The 20,661-nt window shown below is 40.8% G+C and overlaps 1 protein-coding gene across 1 annotated transcript; it reads right to left on the bottom strand.

Annotated features, from left to right (window-relative positions):
• Window positions 1-25: 25 nt before the first annotated feature.
• Window positions 26-18,680, bottom strand: SNW1 (SNW domain containing 1). Its single transcript, XM_059819337.1, has 14 exons — window positions 18,623-18,680; window positions 17,636-17,789; window positions 14,972-15,133; window positions 8,588-8,683; window positions 8,389-8,495; window positions 7,441-7,545; window positions 7,281-7,350; window positions 6,558-6,623; window positions 5,153-5,269; window positions 4,673-4,814; window positions 2,877-2,973; window positions 1,951-2,068; window positions 754-917; window positions 26-676 (listed from the first exon to the last, which is right to left on the bottom strand). Exons 1-14 carry the CDS (start codon window positions 18,634-18,636, stop codon window positions 472-474), a joined length of 1,617 nt encoding a protein of 538 aa, XP_059675320.1. The 5' UTR covers window positions 18,637-18,680; the 3' UTR covers window positions 26-471.
• Between the last annotated feature and the right edge of the window lie 1,981 nt (window positions 18,681-20,661).

Here is a 20,661-nt window from a genome sequence, read left to right as displayed (position 1 = left end):
TTTGTTTTAAAACAGAATCCGTTTCCCCTCCTTGCTCAAATAAACTGTATAGTCACACTGAAGAAACACTGAATCATAAATGCCCTAGTATCCATTACAGCAGTCATTATATACAGCAGAAAAGCTTTTAACAGATGAAGTAAAAACTTTAGCTACCTACAAAAACTGAAGCTGTAGGAAGGGGCTACATTCTTACCCTGAGATGCTGGGCAACAGGGAATCGGCAGTCAGAGCACTTGCTAAAGAGTAATTCCCTTGTGAAATGTTTCCAAGTGGTCTCCATTCCTCTACTCTCCAGGGGTAACTGTCCTATGTAGAAGAATTAGCGTGTGTATATGTATCCACACAACAAGAGTTGTGAACTGCTGTGTTACAATGCCATCCCCCTATACATATCTGATATTAAAAATGCCTTTTGCATGAAGTCCAAGGTTGTAGTCCATTCCTGTACCTCCCAAGAAGCAGGGGCATTCAGTCCTTCCTCCTCTTTTTGCTCTCATGCTCATGTTCTTTAGGGCGGCTGCTATCTGATGGCCGTTTAGAACCACCGTGTTGCTTAGCTTCTTCCAGAAACTTGTCCAAACCAAATGGATCCTCCTCAAATTGAACTGGTCCATCCCTGCCCCTCCCTCTGCTGTTACGATCTGAGTTTGAAAACTCTTTGTCAGGAACAAACCTGCAGAAGAGGTGATACTCAGTTGATTGTAACTTCAGAGTACTAATTAAGAGTACTTCTTAACTTTATTTTCTTACCTATTGGTCTTTATTCGAGCCTCTAGATCATCTCCATACATGTCCTTATCCACATTTTTACTTGGCCTGTAGATGTTTTGGGCCATATCCTTGCCACTTCTCCAAGGCTGGTCATAAACATTGTAAATTTCATCCTCTCCTCCAGCAAAGCCACTGTCCATACCCTGTGAGAAAAGAACAGCAGTGTAACACCAATGAGTCTGCAAAACTTCAGCTGATTTATTTTAACATCAAGATACACTGATAGTGTCACACAGACAAACAGAGATGGTATTGTGTGATTTACTGTTGATTTCAAATGAGTTCAAGCACTTCATTAGGATTTGAGTGTTTCTGGTTCAGGGATTAAGTCCCAAGAACACGACACAATCATTACAAGCCTCTGTCAGGGCCACTTCTACTCTTCCAGAAAGCAACAGGAAGGATTACAGGCCATTCATATTTCAGAACAACTGATCATTTCAGTCTGCCCTGCAAGTACAGCTGTCTATAACAGCTAAGTACAACCATACTGAAATGTGTATTACTCAGTATTTCTGGAAAACATTATTTAAGCTGACTGATCCAAATCACACAGAGGCTTATGTAAACTGTGAAAGCAGAAGGGCCTGCTGCTTTGCTTTTGATTCATCAGCTTTCTCTTCTGCTTGCAAGTCTTTCATTGGAGATGTGAAAAAGAGTGATTGACAAACTGAGGTCTATTCATGGACTTTCTGAAGCCTAATCTACTTTTTCATCCCTGAATAGTAGAAAGTTCAGGGAAAATAAATGTTGCTGTTAACTATTTATATCTTCAGAAGCATTTTTAACATAAGCAATAATGGGAATAGAAAGTATTTACTTGCTTCTCTCTCAGAAGAATTTCCCTTATTCAGTCAGTACATTTGTACAAAAGAAGAAAATAAGATCACTGCAGCTTGACAGCAAAATAGCTTCTTTTTCCCCACACCCCAGTGAGAAAAAACCACAACAAAAACACTTTAATCCAGTTATACATTCAGAATATTCCATTTTTGTTTCATCAGATGTGGATAAAGGAGATCAATAGTTTCCTAACCAGTTATGTAGAGACTTCTTTCAGAGTGCATCCACAACATCCATGAGAACAGGGTCCCTTTAATATTCTAGCCATACCCATTAAGGAAGGATGAGCATTCTCTTATAGAAAGCTACACAGCTGTGAAAAGGTGGTTTTACCTTGCTCTGGTTGAATAGCCTCTGGTCATACTGGATTTCATTGGATGGCCTGGGGTTGGGTACCCCTAGGGCAATAACTTCACTGATATCTCTGTTCTCATTTCTCTGCAGCTTTGACCTGAATTAAAAATTTTCAGTTTTATTAGGTCAGTAAATCATATTTGTTGACATGCTCAACTGCAACCTGATCCTGTATTAGTTGCTAACAATTTGCCTGAGGAGCCAGATTTTGACTGTTGCCCTTCCTTACTAGGTAACATTTAAAATTTGTCTCCTGGCCAAAGAAACATTTGGGAAAGTTATGTTCAGCTGGCCATGACATTTAAATTTGCTTTCTACTATCTGCAATTCACATCAAGCTGACTTGGTCTAAAGTGTAATAATTTTTTTTTTTGCAAGAACCAGTGTAATTATATTCTGGGAAGGCCAAGCAATCTAATTTTAAGATATTAAGAGATTTTTAAGCATCCAGAAACTATTTGTGCTCAGAAATCTCACTGGCTTGGGCAAAACAAGATACTTCAGCCTACACTCATAGATCTAAGCTTACTTCAAATGAACAGCTTTAAGAAACAAAGTCACTAATGATACCCTGGTCTCACTGAAGTTTAGGATCTATGTTTCAACCTTTGCTGTCAACATGTGAATTAAATCTGAATATACTGAAGTTCTGCTAAAGAAAAACCCACCCAAAACCAACCCCCCCCATCTGGAAAATTCTAAATTTAGAAAGAGTGTACTACAGCATGCTAACACAGTAATACCATTTCATACAATGAATGAACAGTGCTTCATACCAGTGAGTATCTCCACAAGGTAAAAATTCAGGCACTCACATTAAGCAAAAAGAAGCCCAGTGTAATAGTTTCCCTAGTGGGGAAGCCAGTGCCAGTACAGGAATAAAGCAGCTTTCTTTTGTGACTCACCTTTTGTCAGGGGCTGCCCTGGAAAGATTTCTGTCATGCTGTCTCTCTTTGCGCCGATCATGTCTGATTTCATCTCTTTCTCTAGCTTCTCCATCCTCTGAACAAATGCAAGATTGCTCATTATAGACAAATTTTGGAAGTTTGAATTAACTATGCCACAGACATTGGCACAGTGATTCAATTCAGTATTTTACAGAAGAGAAGCAACTGTTAGCACTATTTAAAATGTTACACTTTAAACAAATTGAACACATGAAAAACCACAGCTTTCTTATGCCACAAGCAATTAACTGTCCTTGACAGGAGAGTTAAAGCAGACATATCCAACAACTAAGTTTAGTCAATTTTCAAGAGCTTAGAATACTTGTCCTTCTAGGAATTAATATCCAAGAACACCTACAGATCATACTTTAGTCTCTTAGAGTGTAAAAATATCGTTCAAACACGCAGGCATTTAAGTGCTTTGAAGAACATTCTGTGACTCAGTATCAGAGAATCACTCAGGCTGGAAGGGAGTCTCTAGTTCAACCTCCTGCTGAAAGCAGGATCAATGCTGAATTCAAACCAGGTTGCTCAGGGCTTTGCCCACTCAGTTGGGGAAAGCCTCCAAGGATAGAGATTGCTAGCCTCCCTGGGCAACCTGTTCCATTGCTGCTTGTCCTCATGGTGAAAGTTTTTCTCCTCACATGTAACTGGAACCTCCTGCTTCAGCTTTTGACCACTGTCTAATTCTTCCACTGTGCAGCTTATTGAAGAGCTCTGAGGATCTCCTTGTAGATACAGGAAAGCTCTCATTAGGTCCCTCCAAAGCCACATCTTCTCCTGGCAGAAGCAGCTTCATTCTCTCAGCATCTCCTGACTAGGCAGATACTCCAGCCCCTTGACCATTTTGATGGCCCTCCACTGAACTCACTCCAGTTTATCAATGTCTGTCTTGTACCCGGGGGCCCGTAACTGCACACAGTATTCCAGATGCAGTCTAACACGTCACCAGTAAAAGGAAATGATTCCTTCCCTTGACCTACTGGTTACACTCCTGCAGCTGCAGCTTAGTATGCCCTTAGCATTACTGCTGCCAGGGCACACTGCTGGCTTACGTTTAGCATATTGTCCACTAGGACTCTCAGGTCCTTTTCAACAAAGTGGCTCTCCAGCCAGACAGTCCCCAGCCTGTTGGGAAGAGGTTAGTACATCCCAGCTGCAGGACTTGGCATTATATGACCATATCCTCCACCTTTTACAGAGCAGTTATGATCTCTAAGTTCAGCATCTTGACCTTTGAAGTGTCATTTCAATCAAAACGTAAGACTTATCACAATAGTTACGATTTAGTTCGGTTAGCAGGTTTTGGGCCTAGTGGCCAACAGAACTGCAGTTCTGCAAGATCAGTTGTAACAGTGCAAGAGACACAACATTAAGTTTTCAAAGATGGTAAATGCAAAGATAGTTTAGTACTCGTAAACAAAGTTGCACTTCACCTACAACAAACCTTTCCTAAAAAAAATAGTTTAGAACAGTCCCTGAATGCCATTATTTGCACTGGTCCATTAACTCTGAAATTCTCAACAATATCCTAAATCTGTATACACTGACATGCTGCTGTGAGGTTCAAATCCAGATCCCATCAAACCAGCCAGTGAATTTACTTATCAGCCAGTAAATTTGGTTGACATGAATAACAGATGCCATGCTTAGAAATTACAGTTGTTATTTAAGTTCTCAGGTTATTTCTCCAAACCCACACTTCAGAGAGTGCTAAAAAAGCCCCATAGTATCTTAATAACAAAGAACTGTACCTTTTTCAACATGGGTTTTGATCCCTGCTCTTCTCTCCCTGGCTTTCTGAGCCATTTCTCGGAGCTTTTCCTCATGTTTCTCCTTTTCTTTCTGAGCCATCTTCCTCTCCACCTGCGCACGCATCTCTACTGCCTCACGAGCCTGCAGACATAAGACATAGTTAAAATGACAAAGCTATCACCTGGGATGCAAGCAGATCTTCTGTCATGGAGTTACCCAGTAAACAGGGCAGGAATCAAGCCACAAAGATGAAGTTCAAAGCCAGCCAACCACAGCAGTTAGAACTGAGAAACGACCCATGACCCACACGGAGCCACTGATTCAAAAGATATTGGCGGTAAGACCTTGTATCTTATGTTAGCCAAGAAGCAGGACAAATCAAAAAGCTATAGCCTATCCACAGTTGATTTTCCCCAGGAAATAAACATACAAAGAAGGTAAAACCACATGGAACAAGACAGTTCAAGCAACCCCCTGACCTTTCTGTCAGCTATATAGAGAGCCTCAGCAAGCTTGGCAAAGTTTTCATTAATATGAACAGTCTGCAGTCCTCTACCATCTGCAGCCAGACGCTTGTCTAATGGAATGGTGTAACCCTATAGTGGAAACAGAGAGGCAGTTAATCACAGAAACTGACATTATTTGTAATAACAAACGTTATTACAATTATTGTGTAAGAAAACAAAAACACACACAAAACTCACAGCCCATCATTAATACACCTCAATGGACCTCCTTTATACATACTTCAAATTCATACCAGGTAATACTAAGCTTTGCTCCAATTCCACAGTCCCCCCAAATCCAAATCACAATTTGCCTTCAAGTTACATCTTAGTAAGAATGACAGTTTTTGATTGATGAGGTCCACTCTTCGCTTTGTGTTAAGAACTACAGATAATAGCTTTCCCAGTCTCTAAGCTGTTTTACCATTTGTGCTTAAAAATTTTTTTCCTCTAAACTGTTTTTATACCTGTTAAGAGGTTAGATGATTCAAAATGAGAAAGGGGGAAGGCTGCCAGCAAAAGCAAGACACATTAAATGCCAATTTTGCCTTCAAAAGCTGAAACCTAAAAGTATTTATAGATGATATTTTAAGATTTTTTTAGAGAGCTCAACAAAATTTTTACTTTGGTTTTAGCATCTGTAACCTAAATTTGATCTAATAATTAGTGTCAGTCCCAGTTACACAGCTGTGTTTGGGTAGAAAAAAAACAACATGCAAACATGCAGCTTTTCCTTCCTCCATCTGAAGAGGCTGCCTCACAACAGCTTGGTAAGTTTGAGAATGATTAGGCCAGTTACTGCAGCAAATTATAAATCCTCCCTTCTCTCCAAACATAAACTTACCAGCTGATAAAAATCAGAGGGACAGGACATATCTACTCAAAAAAGAAATAAAAACAGCTAAGCTAACCAGTGAGGAAAATTAATTAGTGAAAGAATGCAACACAGAGAGCTTTCCAGAAATTCAGACTGCAGTATTAAAAAAGAAACATGCTTGGTTCTCTATGAATTACCCTTCCTTTTTTCAGTTTAGATGGCTTTACTTTGTGGGCTTCAGAGACTTTGGTTTCAGACTCCACATACTGCACTATTAAGGGGATTTTAACTAATGCCATTTTTTCCCCTCTCAAAATGCATAATCATTGCCATAAAGTAATATACTCTCTCTCAGTTCCATACTCCTGTCAATTTGACAACCCAGATATGCCAAAGAGAGAAAAAACCTGAGCTGTACAATTGTGTGTTCTCAATGCTGGAAGCAGCCAGTTTACCTAACTCTAGTGGTTTAAAACCAGTATTATTCAAGCTTAAATGATTCATAGAAGTCTCCCAGCAGGGTGCAACATTAGAAAGGTGAATTTATGACAATTCAATTACCTTTGCATTTTTCCAGTTTGAAATGCATGGAGGAATTTTCCACTCTTGCTGCTCTTTCACAGTCATCTGATTTAAGAGAGGAAGCAAAGTCATCTTTAGATTTATGGCAAAAGGAAATACTGTTTTCTTTCTCAAAGGCAGCTATGAAACCATTGAAATAAATAAGAGTACAAAGTTCAGGACACTGCTACAAAGAACTCAATCCTTCTTAGCAGCAATAAGATGTTCATTTCTGCACTGTACCTTTGTCAACACTGAAAAAAGTGACGGCTTTTCAGCCACCCTCTTAAACTTTCATCACACAGATCGGAACTCACAGCCAGCTTGTTAAGATTTGCATATTTAATGGTAGTTCAAGTTGTAGTAAACTGATGAACCACCACACTCATCTCTCAGAAGGAACACTAACTTGTGTTATTAAGGATTAGCTTAACACTATTGTCTAAAAGCAGCATCAGTACACCAAGGCTAAAGTCTCAGTCAACTCATCCATGCCATGGACAACTCCAGCAATGCAGCCCTGCATAAAATACATGAGAAGTCTACGCAACCTCTGACAAGGTACACAGGAAGAGAGCTACTTTCAGAACAGCCCAATAAAACCCAAAAAGGTTGCACATCAAAAGAACAATAAAGAGAAGGTGCACAGAAATGAACTGAAGAAAGTAGAATTTGTGAACCCATCCAGAATTCAAAACTGAGAACAGCTATGCCATTTCATACCTTTCTACTAGGAGAGTGCATTACAGGTGCTGGAGGAGAAGGTGGTCCACGTGGAATCTTCTTGTTAATTCTGAACAATTAAAAAGATAAATACAATCAGCATGTTGTATATGGAAACACACTAAGGAATCTTCTATTTGAAGAAGTTTTGAATAGTTACTTAAATCTTGGAGGCTCCATAGGGTCCTTCTGCATTTCCACCATCCGTATAACTCTCTGTTTTGCTCCAGAGTTGAAGGCAACGCCTTGCTGGGATGGTGTGTACCTGAATAAAAGAACCAAAGTGCTCAGTTCTCTGCACACTAGCTAGATATTCCTTTCCCACCTCCATTTTCACTCAGTTCACTGCTCTAGCTGCGTTTTCATTTTATCCACACCACTTTAAGACTCTTCCACTGTGAACGTCAGGAGCAGGTAACTGCACAGAGGATACTGGACTGAATGCAGAGAATCAACTACACCAGACAGAAATGTGTATCTTCCCAGGTCTATATTCTCCTGTTTCAACTTCGATTCTGAAGTAGAAGAAACAAACTAATAGAGTACACAGAGCATGTCACAATACTCTTTACTTATGTCCGTGAATCCCTGGTGACTACTTACTGGTTATTAAGAACCTCTTTACATACTTTTTTTTCAGAATTCACCTCAGGCCAAGTCTAACCCTGCCATGGAATTTTTCTGTGTTTGCAGCAGAAAATCATCATAAATGAGTATCAGCCTCCTAGCAATTCCAATTCTTTTCAGTTGCTTATTTTATATAAGGGAAGAATCTTGTTATATACTTTGTCTTGGACTGAAACTCCCAGTAACGACTCTGTTTCCAGGGCAGCATCATTCATAGTGCTCCCTGACAAATCTACATTTTGTTGCTAAAACAATAACCCCTCCATAATGTGCCACAACTCAGGACATGTTAAGACATATTTGAACACACTGCAAACTAGGTTATCATTAGTGGGTTAATTCAATACATAAGCCAGTTTCATAATACTTCCAGAAGAACAGAATTCAAGAGGAGCTTCTGTTCTCAGAAATTCAGGGAATATCCTAATTTTGATCAATTTTATATATATCACCATCTCACACACACACCAGCACTACATACCGAATGTACTGTGCAGGAGCTAGTTTGTCAGCTGCTCGAACTGGCATGGCTGCTGCAACTTTTTGGGAGACTGATTTCTCCAAGGCTGCTCTTGTCTTCTCTGTTATCTGAAGACAAAAGTACCACAGAATGCATCTCATCATGTATGCAAGACATACAATATACCTCTGATAACTAGGCACATCAGTGCATATAATACCTCTCTAATTGCCTCCTCGTCTGGTCTTTGCAGTTCAGGATCGTCCACATTCATGACCTCTTTTGGTACAAGATCTGTGTATTTGCTGTAAATAACCTGAAAGACATTATATTTTATTATTGTATTAGTGCTAGCAAATAGGAAATGTACCTATTTCAAAGGAGATGTTTTAGGCCTAGATTACACTTCAGGTATTAATTAAAACTTGTATACAACTCTAAACGCATTACAATTACATATTCTTCAATGACTCCCATAGAACAAGAATATACTCTAGACCCCATTTTACAGGTGGAATAACTGAAGAAAAGCAGCAATCTGATTAAACATAATTATGTAAATCACTCTCAGAGCTGGGATTAGACATCAGTTTCGTGCTTCCCTTTCCTACTCTTTTCCTTTTCCAGGCTCCCCAAGACAGACAGAAAAATCCACATTTGTACTTCTGTTTTCAAGGATTACTTAAAAATTTGTTACAAGCCTTTTTTAGCATCTAGAGTTTTTCCATGTCATTATGTTTGCTATGTTCTTGAAAAAAATAAATGCTTGAGAAATCTGCTCTTTACACTTTCCCTCATATGGGTACTTCAGTCTTTGTACAACATGCAGCTAGCTGTCAGTAGCTTTAAGCCCCAATTTTAAATATAGGGAAAGAACACTATTAGATGGCTACAGGGAAAAAATTACTGTATTGCATTAATGTTTCACATTTGTCCAAAAAATAACACCAGAAAGTCTTAGTTCAAAGGGTTAAAAGCCATTACAACTATTATTATAAAGTGCATGTCCAACTATGAAACTGACCTTTAGCCTCAGCATTGATTTGTCACACAAGAGCCATTCACTGCTTCTCACCCTTCACTCTAAAATTTTAATCCTTTGAATTAGTATCAATAATATCCTAGCTTCTCAGATGATGAATGAAGGATATCTGAAGACCAGTGTTCCTCTAAGGTAATTAACTCTTAAGCCCAAGTGTCTTGCTGCATAAAGAACAAAGTATGCTGAAAGACCTCAGATTATCCCAGAAGACAAAGAAGAAAACAAAACAAAAAAAAATTCTAAGAGGTGCTCTAAAAACTAAAGTACACTGAGGTACAAATGAACTATATGAACTAGTTAAACCTTAAAATATTGCATGCAAGTGGCAAGCTGCATTAACATGGAAGAAATCCATAATATCATAGAATGGTTTAGGTTGGAAGGCACCTTAAAGATCGTCTAGTTCCAACCCCCCTGCCACAGGCAGGGATACCTTCCAGTAGACCAGATTGCTCAAAGCCTTGTCCAACCTGGCCTTGAACACTGCCAGGGTTGGGGCATCCACAACTTCTCTGGGCAACCTGTTCCAGTGCCTCACCACCCTCATGGAGAAGCATTTCTGCCTTGTATCTAATCTAAATCTACCCTCTTTCAGCTTAAAACCATTACCCATTGTCCTATCACTACGTGCCCTGGCAAAAAGTCCCTTGCCAGCTTTCTTGTTGACCCGCCCCTTCAGGTACTGGAAGGCTGCTACAAGGTCTCACCAGAGAATTCTCTTCTCCAGGCTGAACAACCCCAACTCTCTCAGCCTGTCTTCATAGGAGAGGTGCTCCAGCCCTCTGATCATCTCTGTGGCCCTCCTCTGGACCCGCTCCAACAGGTCCATGTCCTTCTTATGCTGGGGGTCCCAGAGCTGAACGCAGTACTCCAGGTGGGGTCTCAGGAGAGCGGAGTAGAGGGGCAGAATCACGTCCCTCGACCTGCTGGTCACGCTTCTTTTGATGCAGCCCAGGATACGGCTGGCTTTCTGGGCTGCAGGCACACATTGCCAGTTCACGTCCAATTTTTCATCTACCAAAACCCTCAAGTCCTTCTCCTCAGGGCTGCTCTCAATCCATTCTCTGCCCAGCCTGTATTGGTGTTTGGGATTGTCCTGACCCATGTGCAGGACCTTGCGCTTGGCCTTGTTGAACTTCATGACATTTGCACGGGCCCACCTCTCAAGCCTGTCAAAGGCCCTCTGGATGGCATCCCTTCCCTCCAGTGTGTTAACTGCAGCACACAGCTTGGTGTTGTTGGGAAACTTCCTGAGGGTGCACTCAATCCTACTGTCCATATCGCTGACAAAGATGTTAAACAGCATGGGTCCCAATATCGACCCCTGAGGAACACCACTCGTCACTGGTCTCCACTTGGACATGGAGCCGTTGACCACAACCCTTTGAGTGCGACCATCCAGCCAATTCCTTATTCACCTAACTAGCCTGAAAATACCAACATTTTTATCTCCAACAAAAACTTGATAGGCTTGCGTGTTCTAATTGGAGTCCTTTTTTGAGGTGATTAGACAGGCAGATAAAGATGTTGCACTATGTTGTTTTTCTAGATATTTACCTTATTTTAACAGTAACATTGAGAGATTTCATTAATCTAAGACAAAGAGAAGACTGATATTGTAGTATGCCCATTCACTATGATTTTTCATCTATGAAAATCAAAAGGAAGTATTAGCCTGTGTTTCAGACATTTCATTTTGATTGCTACTGAAAAGCAGAACCTCCTTCCAAGCAGAAGGAAAATGCTCAATTTTTGGTACAGCTAGATGATTCCTTCTCTGGCTGGGGCAGCCTTAACAGGCAGCAATTAGATATCCGCATGTCACTGCCATCAGAAAGAGAACAATCTTACCTAACGAGTTATGTACAATACTGTATCTTAGGGTAGGATTTAGACATCAACCACATTCAGAGTTTCACAAGACAACTGATAGACACAAGCACCTTGACAGAAATTTCTTTATTTGTAACACACAGATCCCTCCCCTCAACATATTTTATTCTATAAATCCAGAGCAGCCCTGTACAGTACTCATCAGTCCTATGGGTAAATTGAGAAGCTACCATCCAGCACTGCAGATCGAATTCCTCCCTTGTAAAAGAATGGTTTCTCCATATGAAGTGCATAACATTTTGGAAGTCATCACAATTACCTGGTTGGAAGCCTGGCACACCCCAGAGAAAAGAATTGGCAATAAGCTCTCAAACCAAGCTCTACCACAAAGGTAAATACATTATGAGTAATGAATACTTCTGATTATTTTAGTTATATTCATGTTCTCTTGTCCTGTTCCATCACTGTGACAGGAGTTCCTTCAACAGTGGAACTACTCTCTCTTGTGAATGTTTCAATTGAATTCACAGTCTTGAGGAAAAAGTGTAGGTATGATTTGCAGTTCTTTTTTTCCTCCTTTAACAGCTAAGCTGCAGCCTTGGGCCACTAAGAAGTCGTCCAACTCCTGCACAGGAAAATCATCTTTGCGAGAAAAAAAAGTAATGGACCTAATAGTTCCACTCCTTGATTTCACTGTGTCTTCTGTCTTAATAAAAACACAGGAAGCAATTATATGTCCTTATTTTCCTAATACAGGCATCAGTCTCACCAAAATATATCAATTATTGATGTATTATTTTAGCCTGGCTTTTAGTCATGTGAGTAGAGAAAGTCCTGAAAGAATCTATAGCAGCACGAGAGCTAACCACACAGCAAATGCTGGAAATCCTTCATCTGGACAACCAGACAGAACTCCATCCTCGGATCCATAAGGTCAGGCATCCAGGTTCATCAACATTATCCAGCATTTCAAGTTCAGCAGACTTTCTGCCAGCCCCAAACAGAGGCTTGTCAGACTATCTCATTTACGTCTGCATTTTTCAAGGAAAATTCTCTGAAGCAGCTATTTTTTAAATATGTAAGAGAACAGACGCAAGAGAGATGAACTACTCCAACAGTAGAAACTGCTGACAAGCCATCTAGATACAGCGTCCAGGTGATGGAACTGCTGCCTCTACAAGAAGGCAGAATACTAAATTCAACTTCAAAAAAATCCATAAGCTGTAGCAAAAGCAAAATTTCCTTCTTAGCTCAGACCAAACAAGTAGCTCATAGAATAAGATCAGAAACTACAACTCATTTCCGGCAGGCTGATAAGTATCTGTTTCTCTTAGCTCGAAGTATTAAGATTGAAGAAATATTTGAATTATGACTGCAGGTCTCAGGTTAATGAAACTTCTGTATGTAATACTACTGACACTGTGCTCTCTTACAGAAAATATTCCACGTTATTCAACTCAATACAGATCACTGAAGAACTGCTCCCTATGACATCTCTGCCAATACTTTCTCTCTCCTGCAGAACAAATCAAGCAATAGTGGTTCTGCTACTTCCAATGAAATTGTTTCAAATACCTAATCTTCCCCAAGTTTTACTCCCCCTTGAATCACAATACTTAATCTTTAGTCTCAGCATTTACATCCAGCTGGATGGAATCAGAATCAAGCTGATCCAGAAGGCAGAGCTTAGGCTTAGGAAACCCTAATTTCAGTTCTACAGAGCTCAGTTGAGAGAGTCCTGTTTTGGAAAAGCCACTTATCTCCTCCATCTTGGTAGTATGGCCACGAAATAAGAATATTACTGCTTCTTTATAGATACCACATGGAAAGTTAATGAAGCCTGGTACAGGTGTTCATGAATCAAATATGACAAATGTTAACAACTTAAATTTAACTTTACCTGTTCTAAGTATTTTCCTAACTCTGAACCAAATAAGGCACAGTGAAAGATCAGTAACTTTTGCCCAAACGCTACTATCATTTCTAGTTCTTTTTCAAATATACTTAGATCCCAGTCTGAACAGTTCTATTATATGAAAGTTAAATCTGATCCTACAGGTAGGTAAAGATGTATTTGACAAGTTGTAAAAATCAAGGTCTAACTATACTAATTTTTTTTCACTCCTTATTTGCCCTACAGCTTCCTCCAAATCAGCACGATTATTGCTTCTTGTCTACTTTTCTGATGCAAATTTTTTTTTATGCTTTTGGATAAGTCAAATTCCTATTTAGTATCAAGTGCTGAGTATCAAGTATCAAATATTTAATATCACAAAATTCTGTAAGCATAATTAATGATTTAGCACCTTCCTCTTGACAAATAATTCAAGACACTACATAAAGTCTGACTGAACCCAAATGAAAGTCCCCTCAATAAAAATATTGCCATTGCTGTTTCTTCTGTTTAGTCTGACTACTTTCTACCACATGACAGCATAGAGTCCGGTTGATTTGAACTCATTTTTTTCAAAGGTACTGCAGTAACTTAAGATGCACAGGATGAGGACATACAAGATGTGACACTTTTTTGACACTCGAACAAGTATTAGTTAAATATAAAATCCTACTGGCATTAACTTTCTGCAACTTTGGCAACTGTAGGATCAATTTAAAACAACAAAAAACGTAATCTGTTAAAAAATTTTCCCCTGATATTCTTAGAATGCTCACACTTTTGTTTGAGATGTAAAGTTCACCTTTTGTTTTTCCGTTTAGATAGGTTTTTCCCCTTCCCAATTTGCAGTAACACATGGTGCATATTACATACCCATATGCTTTTCAAAGCATCCTAAATTAAAGTAGGAGAAGTCAAATTCTTTTGAAAACAATTATTCATATCTATGAACTAAAACACCCTCTGTAATTAACCCTCTTTTTAGATTTTCTTTGAGTTACCCTATTCTTTACAGAAGATGCTTGCTATAACAAGCAGCTGGTCAAACATTTGGTCATGCCTCAGCTGTTTTCCAGCCCCCAACACCTGCTTAAGAGAATTAAGGTTTTAATGTAGTCCACTTTGTTACATTTGAAAAGGCAGACGTAGATACTCCTCAAAGTGGACTTTGGAGACTCAAGTAAGTCGTCTCCTCAATACTAGTTAGGACTTCAATATAAAGTGTCATCCCTTGGTTTTTAGAAAGGCTACTGTATACAGGAAATTGAAGCTGGTTCCCATTAGACTCAATGAAAATCTTGCCATCAATGAACATAACACAAAAATTTTGGGAGTATAACCAATGGCAATACTTTCTGCTGCAATTAAAAAAGCACTTAACAATATTGAAAACAGCCAGAAGCTTCAAATGTTAAATTAGTAAGACGCAAAGTGTAGTACACAAGGTGTAGTATTCTGAAACCTGAACGGTGTTTTCTGCTGTTTTTTTGCCCCCCCTGTTCTACACACTGAAATGAGGCTGCCTGTGATCAGGCCGGTTTTCAGTTTCTTACTGTCACTGGAAAGCTCTCTAATGAAAGCTGCTAAGCTAAGAAGTAAGTTCTGTGTACAGACTCTCACCATTTTTCGCCTTACCTTTTAATTACATAACAGAAAAGATCACACAGCGATCCCAGTCTAAAAGCTCATGTCTGTCTGACATTATTTCAGTTCTTAAAGAAAACAGGATGCAATCCATTTGCATAATGCCAGACCAATGAGTTTAAGTACATGCAATGTGTACATACAACTTTTCCAGGCATACACACCAGTCTACATATTTGAAGAATTATTACCTTGTCCTTTGATTGTCCTTGTCGAGCAATTGCATCGTATTTTATTTTTCCTTCTGCATCCACCTGAACAGCCAAAGCATTGGACATTTTCTTCTTTCGGCCCATATCCAATGGATATTGGGCCACATGAATTTCTGGGAAAGCACCCCCATCTCCAAAATCCTACACAAAAGAAAAGTAGTGAATGACTGAAAGACAAAAACATGGCATAACATTTGCACGGGTGGGAAATGGAATGAAAGAGGGGATTGAGTTTAACAAAAAGAAACATTGCCAGAATGCTCTAGTAACTTTACTATTTTAGCTGTTAAGATAGCAACGAACTATAGAAATTACACTTACTAATAAAAAGAACACTGAATGCGTAGACATCTTGCAGTAGTTATTCCCTGCACAAAGCAGGAGCCCATATCACTGACTAGAATGTGCAGGTGCTACCATGCTACAGACAATAAATGACTAAGCATTTAATTCATAGAGAAGTTATTAATTAGAATTTCAAAATTTACCTTCTGCAACAAAGTAACTGAAATACTGAAATTACAAAAGCAGCAATTTTTTGATTAAAATTTCTACTGATTATTTGTTGCTTTTCACACTATAATGAAATGGAGAATTTAAAAAAGCTTGGCTTTCCTCTCAAAGCCTGTAGATCATAGCTTTACAACTGTGTGAATGCCAAGCTATCCCATTTTCTTACTTTGACATGTGAATACCTTGAAAACTGGGCCAGCACCCAATAGCCCAATGTTCTTAAAGTTTACTTTGTCTCTCGTTCAACACGTTGCTGTAAAAGCATTTCATGAACAGATAACCAAAAGACCTCTTAAAGCAGACCATCCTGACTCAGTCACACCAAGGATGCACACAGAATTGGTACTATTCATAAAATAACTTCAGGCTACAGTTTCAAATGCAATGCTTCAGAAGAAGCATTTGCTTACAGCAGCATGAGCGTCTCCCCCTCCCTCTGTTGCAATGGCACTGCTTGTGGGGAGTCTGATAAAGAACCAGATCAAAGAAGAACGGGTGTCTTAGGTAGACTGATCTCCCTCTATGTTCACCATGTGACCAAATAGTTAACACCACTGCAACACAGAGCATGGACTGATGCTGGAATAAATGAACAGAACACTTCCTTCCAAACAAGAACATGCTTACGCCATCTTAAAGTGCTCACTGAAATACAGCTTCAGTTATTTAAGGTCTTCCACTGAATGTTCCACATTCAACAATTAGTTACATAATCAATGTTAAACTATTAGCGAGAACAGAAGTCAGTCATTCCTCAGAATTTTTTGCCTAACTTTTGATCTATTAAGAACAAATTTTGTTTTTTCCAATGACGGCATTCCAGGACGACTGGACAAAGGTTATGCTTTGGAAACATTTATCACTCTTGAAGAATGTGCATTTGTTTATGAGGCAGAAAGGAGTACTTAACAGTCTTTTTGAGATGTACATCGCTTTGTGGCCCAGTGATGCTGGAAACACTCTGAAAACCTTTATTACCTGACTGAAGAAGTTCTTTTGCATTTAGAACATTTAGAACTAATAAGCACTGAAATACTACCTTTAATAATCAACAGTGTAGGGAGGGAACTCTACGCTGGGTATAATGAAGGTACAATTTTTAACATCATATGCTTTATTAAATGCTGAACATACATAAAAATGTTTTATTTTAAAGAAACATTGGAACTACTTTTTGAAGTCACCTTATCTAGCACTAATAGATCACCATGGTACAATGTTGCATCCATCTTTATGAAAATGGGACTCAAACATAAATGAGAGTAAGGCTGTTACTAGCTCATGAAAAGATGGCATTTGGGGATAATGCAGGATCACACATGAAATACTGTATCAAAACCTCAACAGCATTCCTTGTCCCAAGAGCACTGGCTTCTGACTCATCAGAGCAGGTCTCAGGTGTTGACACGTCAAGTACCATTTCAAAATCTGCAAGGTTTTGCGGCTCACAGTGAGAAACCATACTAAAACAGTTCTGTAATCAGAGCTATACAGCTATATTTTCCCTTCTGCCTTTCAACATTTCCAGTTGAAATTATGTTAAACTGGCAAGGATTACAGCTAAACATGCACAATGTTGTCCAAAGCCCTTTTGCCAGTAACAGACTTAAAACAACTAATATCTCACAAATTTTTAAGTTTTCTTCCAACTCCAACAATTTTCTCCCCCACCAGCATCTATCTTTTATTACATTAAGAACAGAATACACATGACCATTCTGTTCTGATATACATACGTTCACTTACTCCAGCTATAATCTGGAATGTGTATTTAACAAATAATGACAAAGGAACAATACAGATGTCTTTCTCAGAGGATCCTTGCCTTCACATATTGTAAGCTGAGACGACCATAGACGTATTTCCATATTACAATATAACAATCTCTGAAGGGAAAAATCCTTATAACATCCTGTTTACCATTAAACATTTTAAGTAATCTGGTGAATAGAACAATTTCCCCCAACCCAGGAATACACCCATCAGTCTGGGTGGAAATTCTGTGTGTGGTAAGGCTTTGCACAATTCTGTGTTACACTCAAGATGCCCAGAGTTTATTTCTACTCCAGAAAATGTACTTTTTTTCCCCATTACCAAACACACTACTACAGTGTGAATTTAAATATCTACCTCTAGCACTCGTGGTATCCATCCTTTCCGGTAACCATATGGGGGAGGTTCCCGTCGTGATGAAACTAGAGCAGTCTGCCTAGATCTTTGAGCTCTTGCTCTTTCTTCTAGTTCTAGTTGGTCTTGAGACAGCTGAGTTGGAGCTGGTAAAAAACTGCACATCCACAGACAGCCACCAAAAAAAGAGAGACATAAAAAGTTAATTCCGATAATTTCACTCAGTGACACTCAACTATGCTCGCGTCTAATGGCAACGTGTAACAATGCCCATGCTCCAACACGAACGTCATACACCACTGTGTATTCTTTCCATCACTACGGAGCAGAAAGTATGTCCTTAGTCCCAACGACTCGCCCTTCCTTTCTCCAAAGGCAAATGCCCACAAAAAGATCTGTCAACAAGCTCCCAGACACCTCCTGGCCAAAGACAAGTAATCGAAACGCAATTTCTTGACTCCCCATTTTCCAGCTCGCCTAGACTACATGGCCCTTTTACGCTTTTTTTAAAGAAGCGTCCACCTCCGAGAAAGTCGGCATTCCAGGGCAGACCGCTGAAGCTACGCTCCCGAGCTTTGCGAGAAACGCAGCAGCTTGTAACAAAGACCTCTCACCTTCGCTCACGGTAAACACACTCCAGCAAAATCCAAGGATCCTATCAGCTCCAGCCGACGCGGAGAAGCTCCTTCTTCCCGCAGAAAACACGCGAGGAAGGCAGAGCTCTGAACCACAGACAGTGCTAAACGCTTCCTCCCACCAGGGCAGGACAAAGCAGAGCGGGGCAGCTCCCCCAGACCCAACGCAGCCCTCACCGCCCTCCCTCCTCACCGGCTGGCGGGCCCACCCCCAGAAGAGGCCGCGGCCCTGCAGCGCGCTCCCCAAGCGCGGCCTCTATCGTCGGCCGGAACCTGGCACAGCGGCTGGGAAGCCGCAGGCAGGCCGGGGCGAGCAGTCACCCGAACCGGGCCGGACGGAGCCAGCCAGACCCACCTGGTGAGCGCCATCTTGCCGCCTCCGTCCTCTTCTCGGGAGCCAGGCCGCGGGGACGGGGAGGGCGGCAGCAGCTCTGTCTGCGCCACGGGTCTCGGGGCCTCGCTGGGACCTGTAGTCTGGGTGACGTCACAGTGAACGTGGTCGCGCGCATGCGCACAGACCGCAACGCCTGTTGGGACTTGTCGGTGTTCTACGCCGGCGGCGCTGAGGGGCGTTGCGGTGGCGCCGCCGCCAGGGCCGGGCCGCGGGCCGCGGCGGTGGGGGAGTGGCTGCAGCTTCGGGCTGAACAGTCTTTTCGGTGGACGGGTCACTTGTTTCCTTGAGGGCCGACTCAGGACGCCCAGGATTGTGGAGGACAGATCCGTCCGTCCGTGCGGGCTGGCCTCAAGGCCGCTGCGAGGTGTGGGTTGCAGCAGGCCACAGTCACCCCTGGGCCTGGCAGCCACCCCTGGGCTGCGCGGTGCCCGGGACGCCGGGCCCATGTGTGCCACCTGACGGCCACAGTCTGGTGAAGCCCCCAAACAATGTGCACGGTGTTTCTCGTATCGCGTGGCTGTCCCGCTTGGATAGTTCCCCAGGCATTGCTGGCCTCACCAAACTTGGGCAGAGGAGATTGACCCAAGGGAAGTGGCACTATACCAACAAGGCTGCACCAGAAATGCAAGAGCAATACAGATCCCTGAGGCAGAATTGGAAGGAAAGAAAAAGGGGGGAGCTCAGTGCAATATCTTGTCTATTCAGATGGTTTCCAACAAACTCAATAACTTCATGGTTCATCCCGCTGAAGGTGTCCAAGTAAAAAGCAGAAAATACAGGGCAAGTGGTTGAGAATAAAATTTCTTCTAGTATCTGCTGCTTGGGTATCACTGAATTGGGACATGAAAGAGAAGGGAAGAAGAGAAGTTGAAAGTGCTGTAAAGATACATTGATTTAAAATAAAAACATGTATTAAATGCCAAGCAAGAGTTGTACTGTATATGAGTAATGGGCGTTCATACGTTACATTGAAGTTGTTTTAAAACAAGCCAAGAGATGCACTCTAGAGTATAGTTAAAATGTGGAATAGGGAAAAATAACTTCCCACATAATTGTGATGGGAACTAAGTCGAGCTTTACATGGATAAGTTGCTATTCGTTTTGAAGTGGTGGTATATGGCACCACATATAAAAAAAGAAATTCAGTTATTAAACAGTAACTGCTATCATTATGTTAGCATCTAGTGAATCAAAGGGAGAAGAGTCCTATTGTGCTAGGCATGGTTCATCTAGAAGAGAAACAAGCTGGCTGGAGAAGAAAAGGGTAGAATGTGTAAGTTTTTATTAGAAATAAAAAAATCATACCATATGAGGCAGGAAGACTATAAGGCAGACTAAATGTCTGTCTTGCAGTCTTCTAGTAATTTTGTCTGTCTTACCATCTTCTAATCTGCCGGACAACCTGGTCCTGCAGACTAAATTCATCTGCTACATTTTCTAGGATGGGGGAGATTTGGAGGAGGGTAAGGACAGGCCTATTGCAGTCCTTCTATGCCAAAAGTCTTGTCATCTCCAGTGGAATCAGACTTCGGCTTTGTATTGTGGTGACAGCAGCTCTGTCATCACCTCTATGAATGACAGATACTTCCCCTTCTCTCTGAGAGATCTGGCCTCTTATGAGCACTTTAGACAAAGCTAAAGATAGGAGAATTTGACATGCATCGTTTATCAATAATTTTCCTGAGCAAAACTCATCCGTCATCTCTCCTACCCATTTCTGTCAGTCATTTAGCAACAGAATTGCTCTTGTCACATCTGGTAATAGTGCCTTCTGATCCAGGAGCCTCCTCTCACTGTCAGAAGTTGCCATGGTCTCTGTCTCCAGCTGTTATACTAGCCTCAGCAGAAAAACTATCTTTTCTCCCTCCTACTTCGACGTTTCTCCTTCTTCCTTTGCTGTGATGCATTATTTAATGCTGTATGGTAAATACACAAGTTTGTGAGCTATTTCACAACACAGTTTACATGACAGACACAATACAAAATTGTCGTTTAGAAGT

The sequence above is a fragment of the Gavia stellata genome, chromosome 7, assembly GCF_030936135.1.
Source record: "Gavia stellata isolate bGavSte3 chromosome 7, bGavSte3.hap2, whole genome shotgun sequence".
NCBI lineage: Eukaryota > Metazoa > Chordata > Aves > Gaviiformes > Gaviidae > Gavia > Gavia stellata.
This window is presented reverse-complemented; position numbering and strand designations above follow the sequence as displayed.

Bases quoted from the DNA above. Each gene is read 5' to 3' on its own strand.
- SNW1 (XM_059819337.1), bottom strand. The intron at 4,815-5,152 runs GTCAGGGGGTTG...TTATGTCTGCAG, and splicing joins TCTATATAGCTGACAGAAAG to GCTCGTGAGGCAGTAGAGAT. The intron at 918-1,950 runs GTAAAACCACCT...CTTTTCTCACAG, and splicing joins GGCTATTCAACCAGAGCAAG to GGTATGGACAGTGGCTTTGC.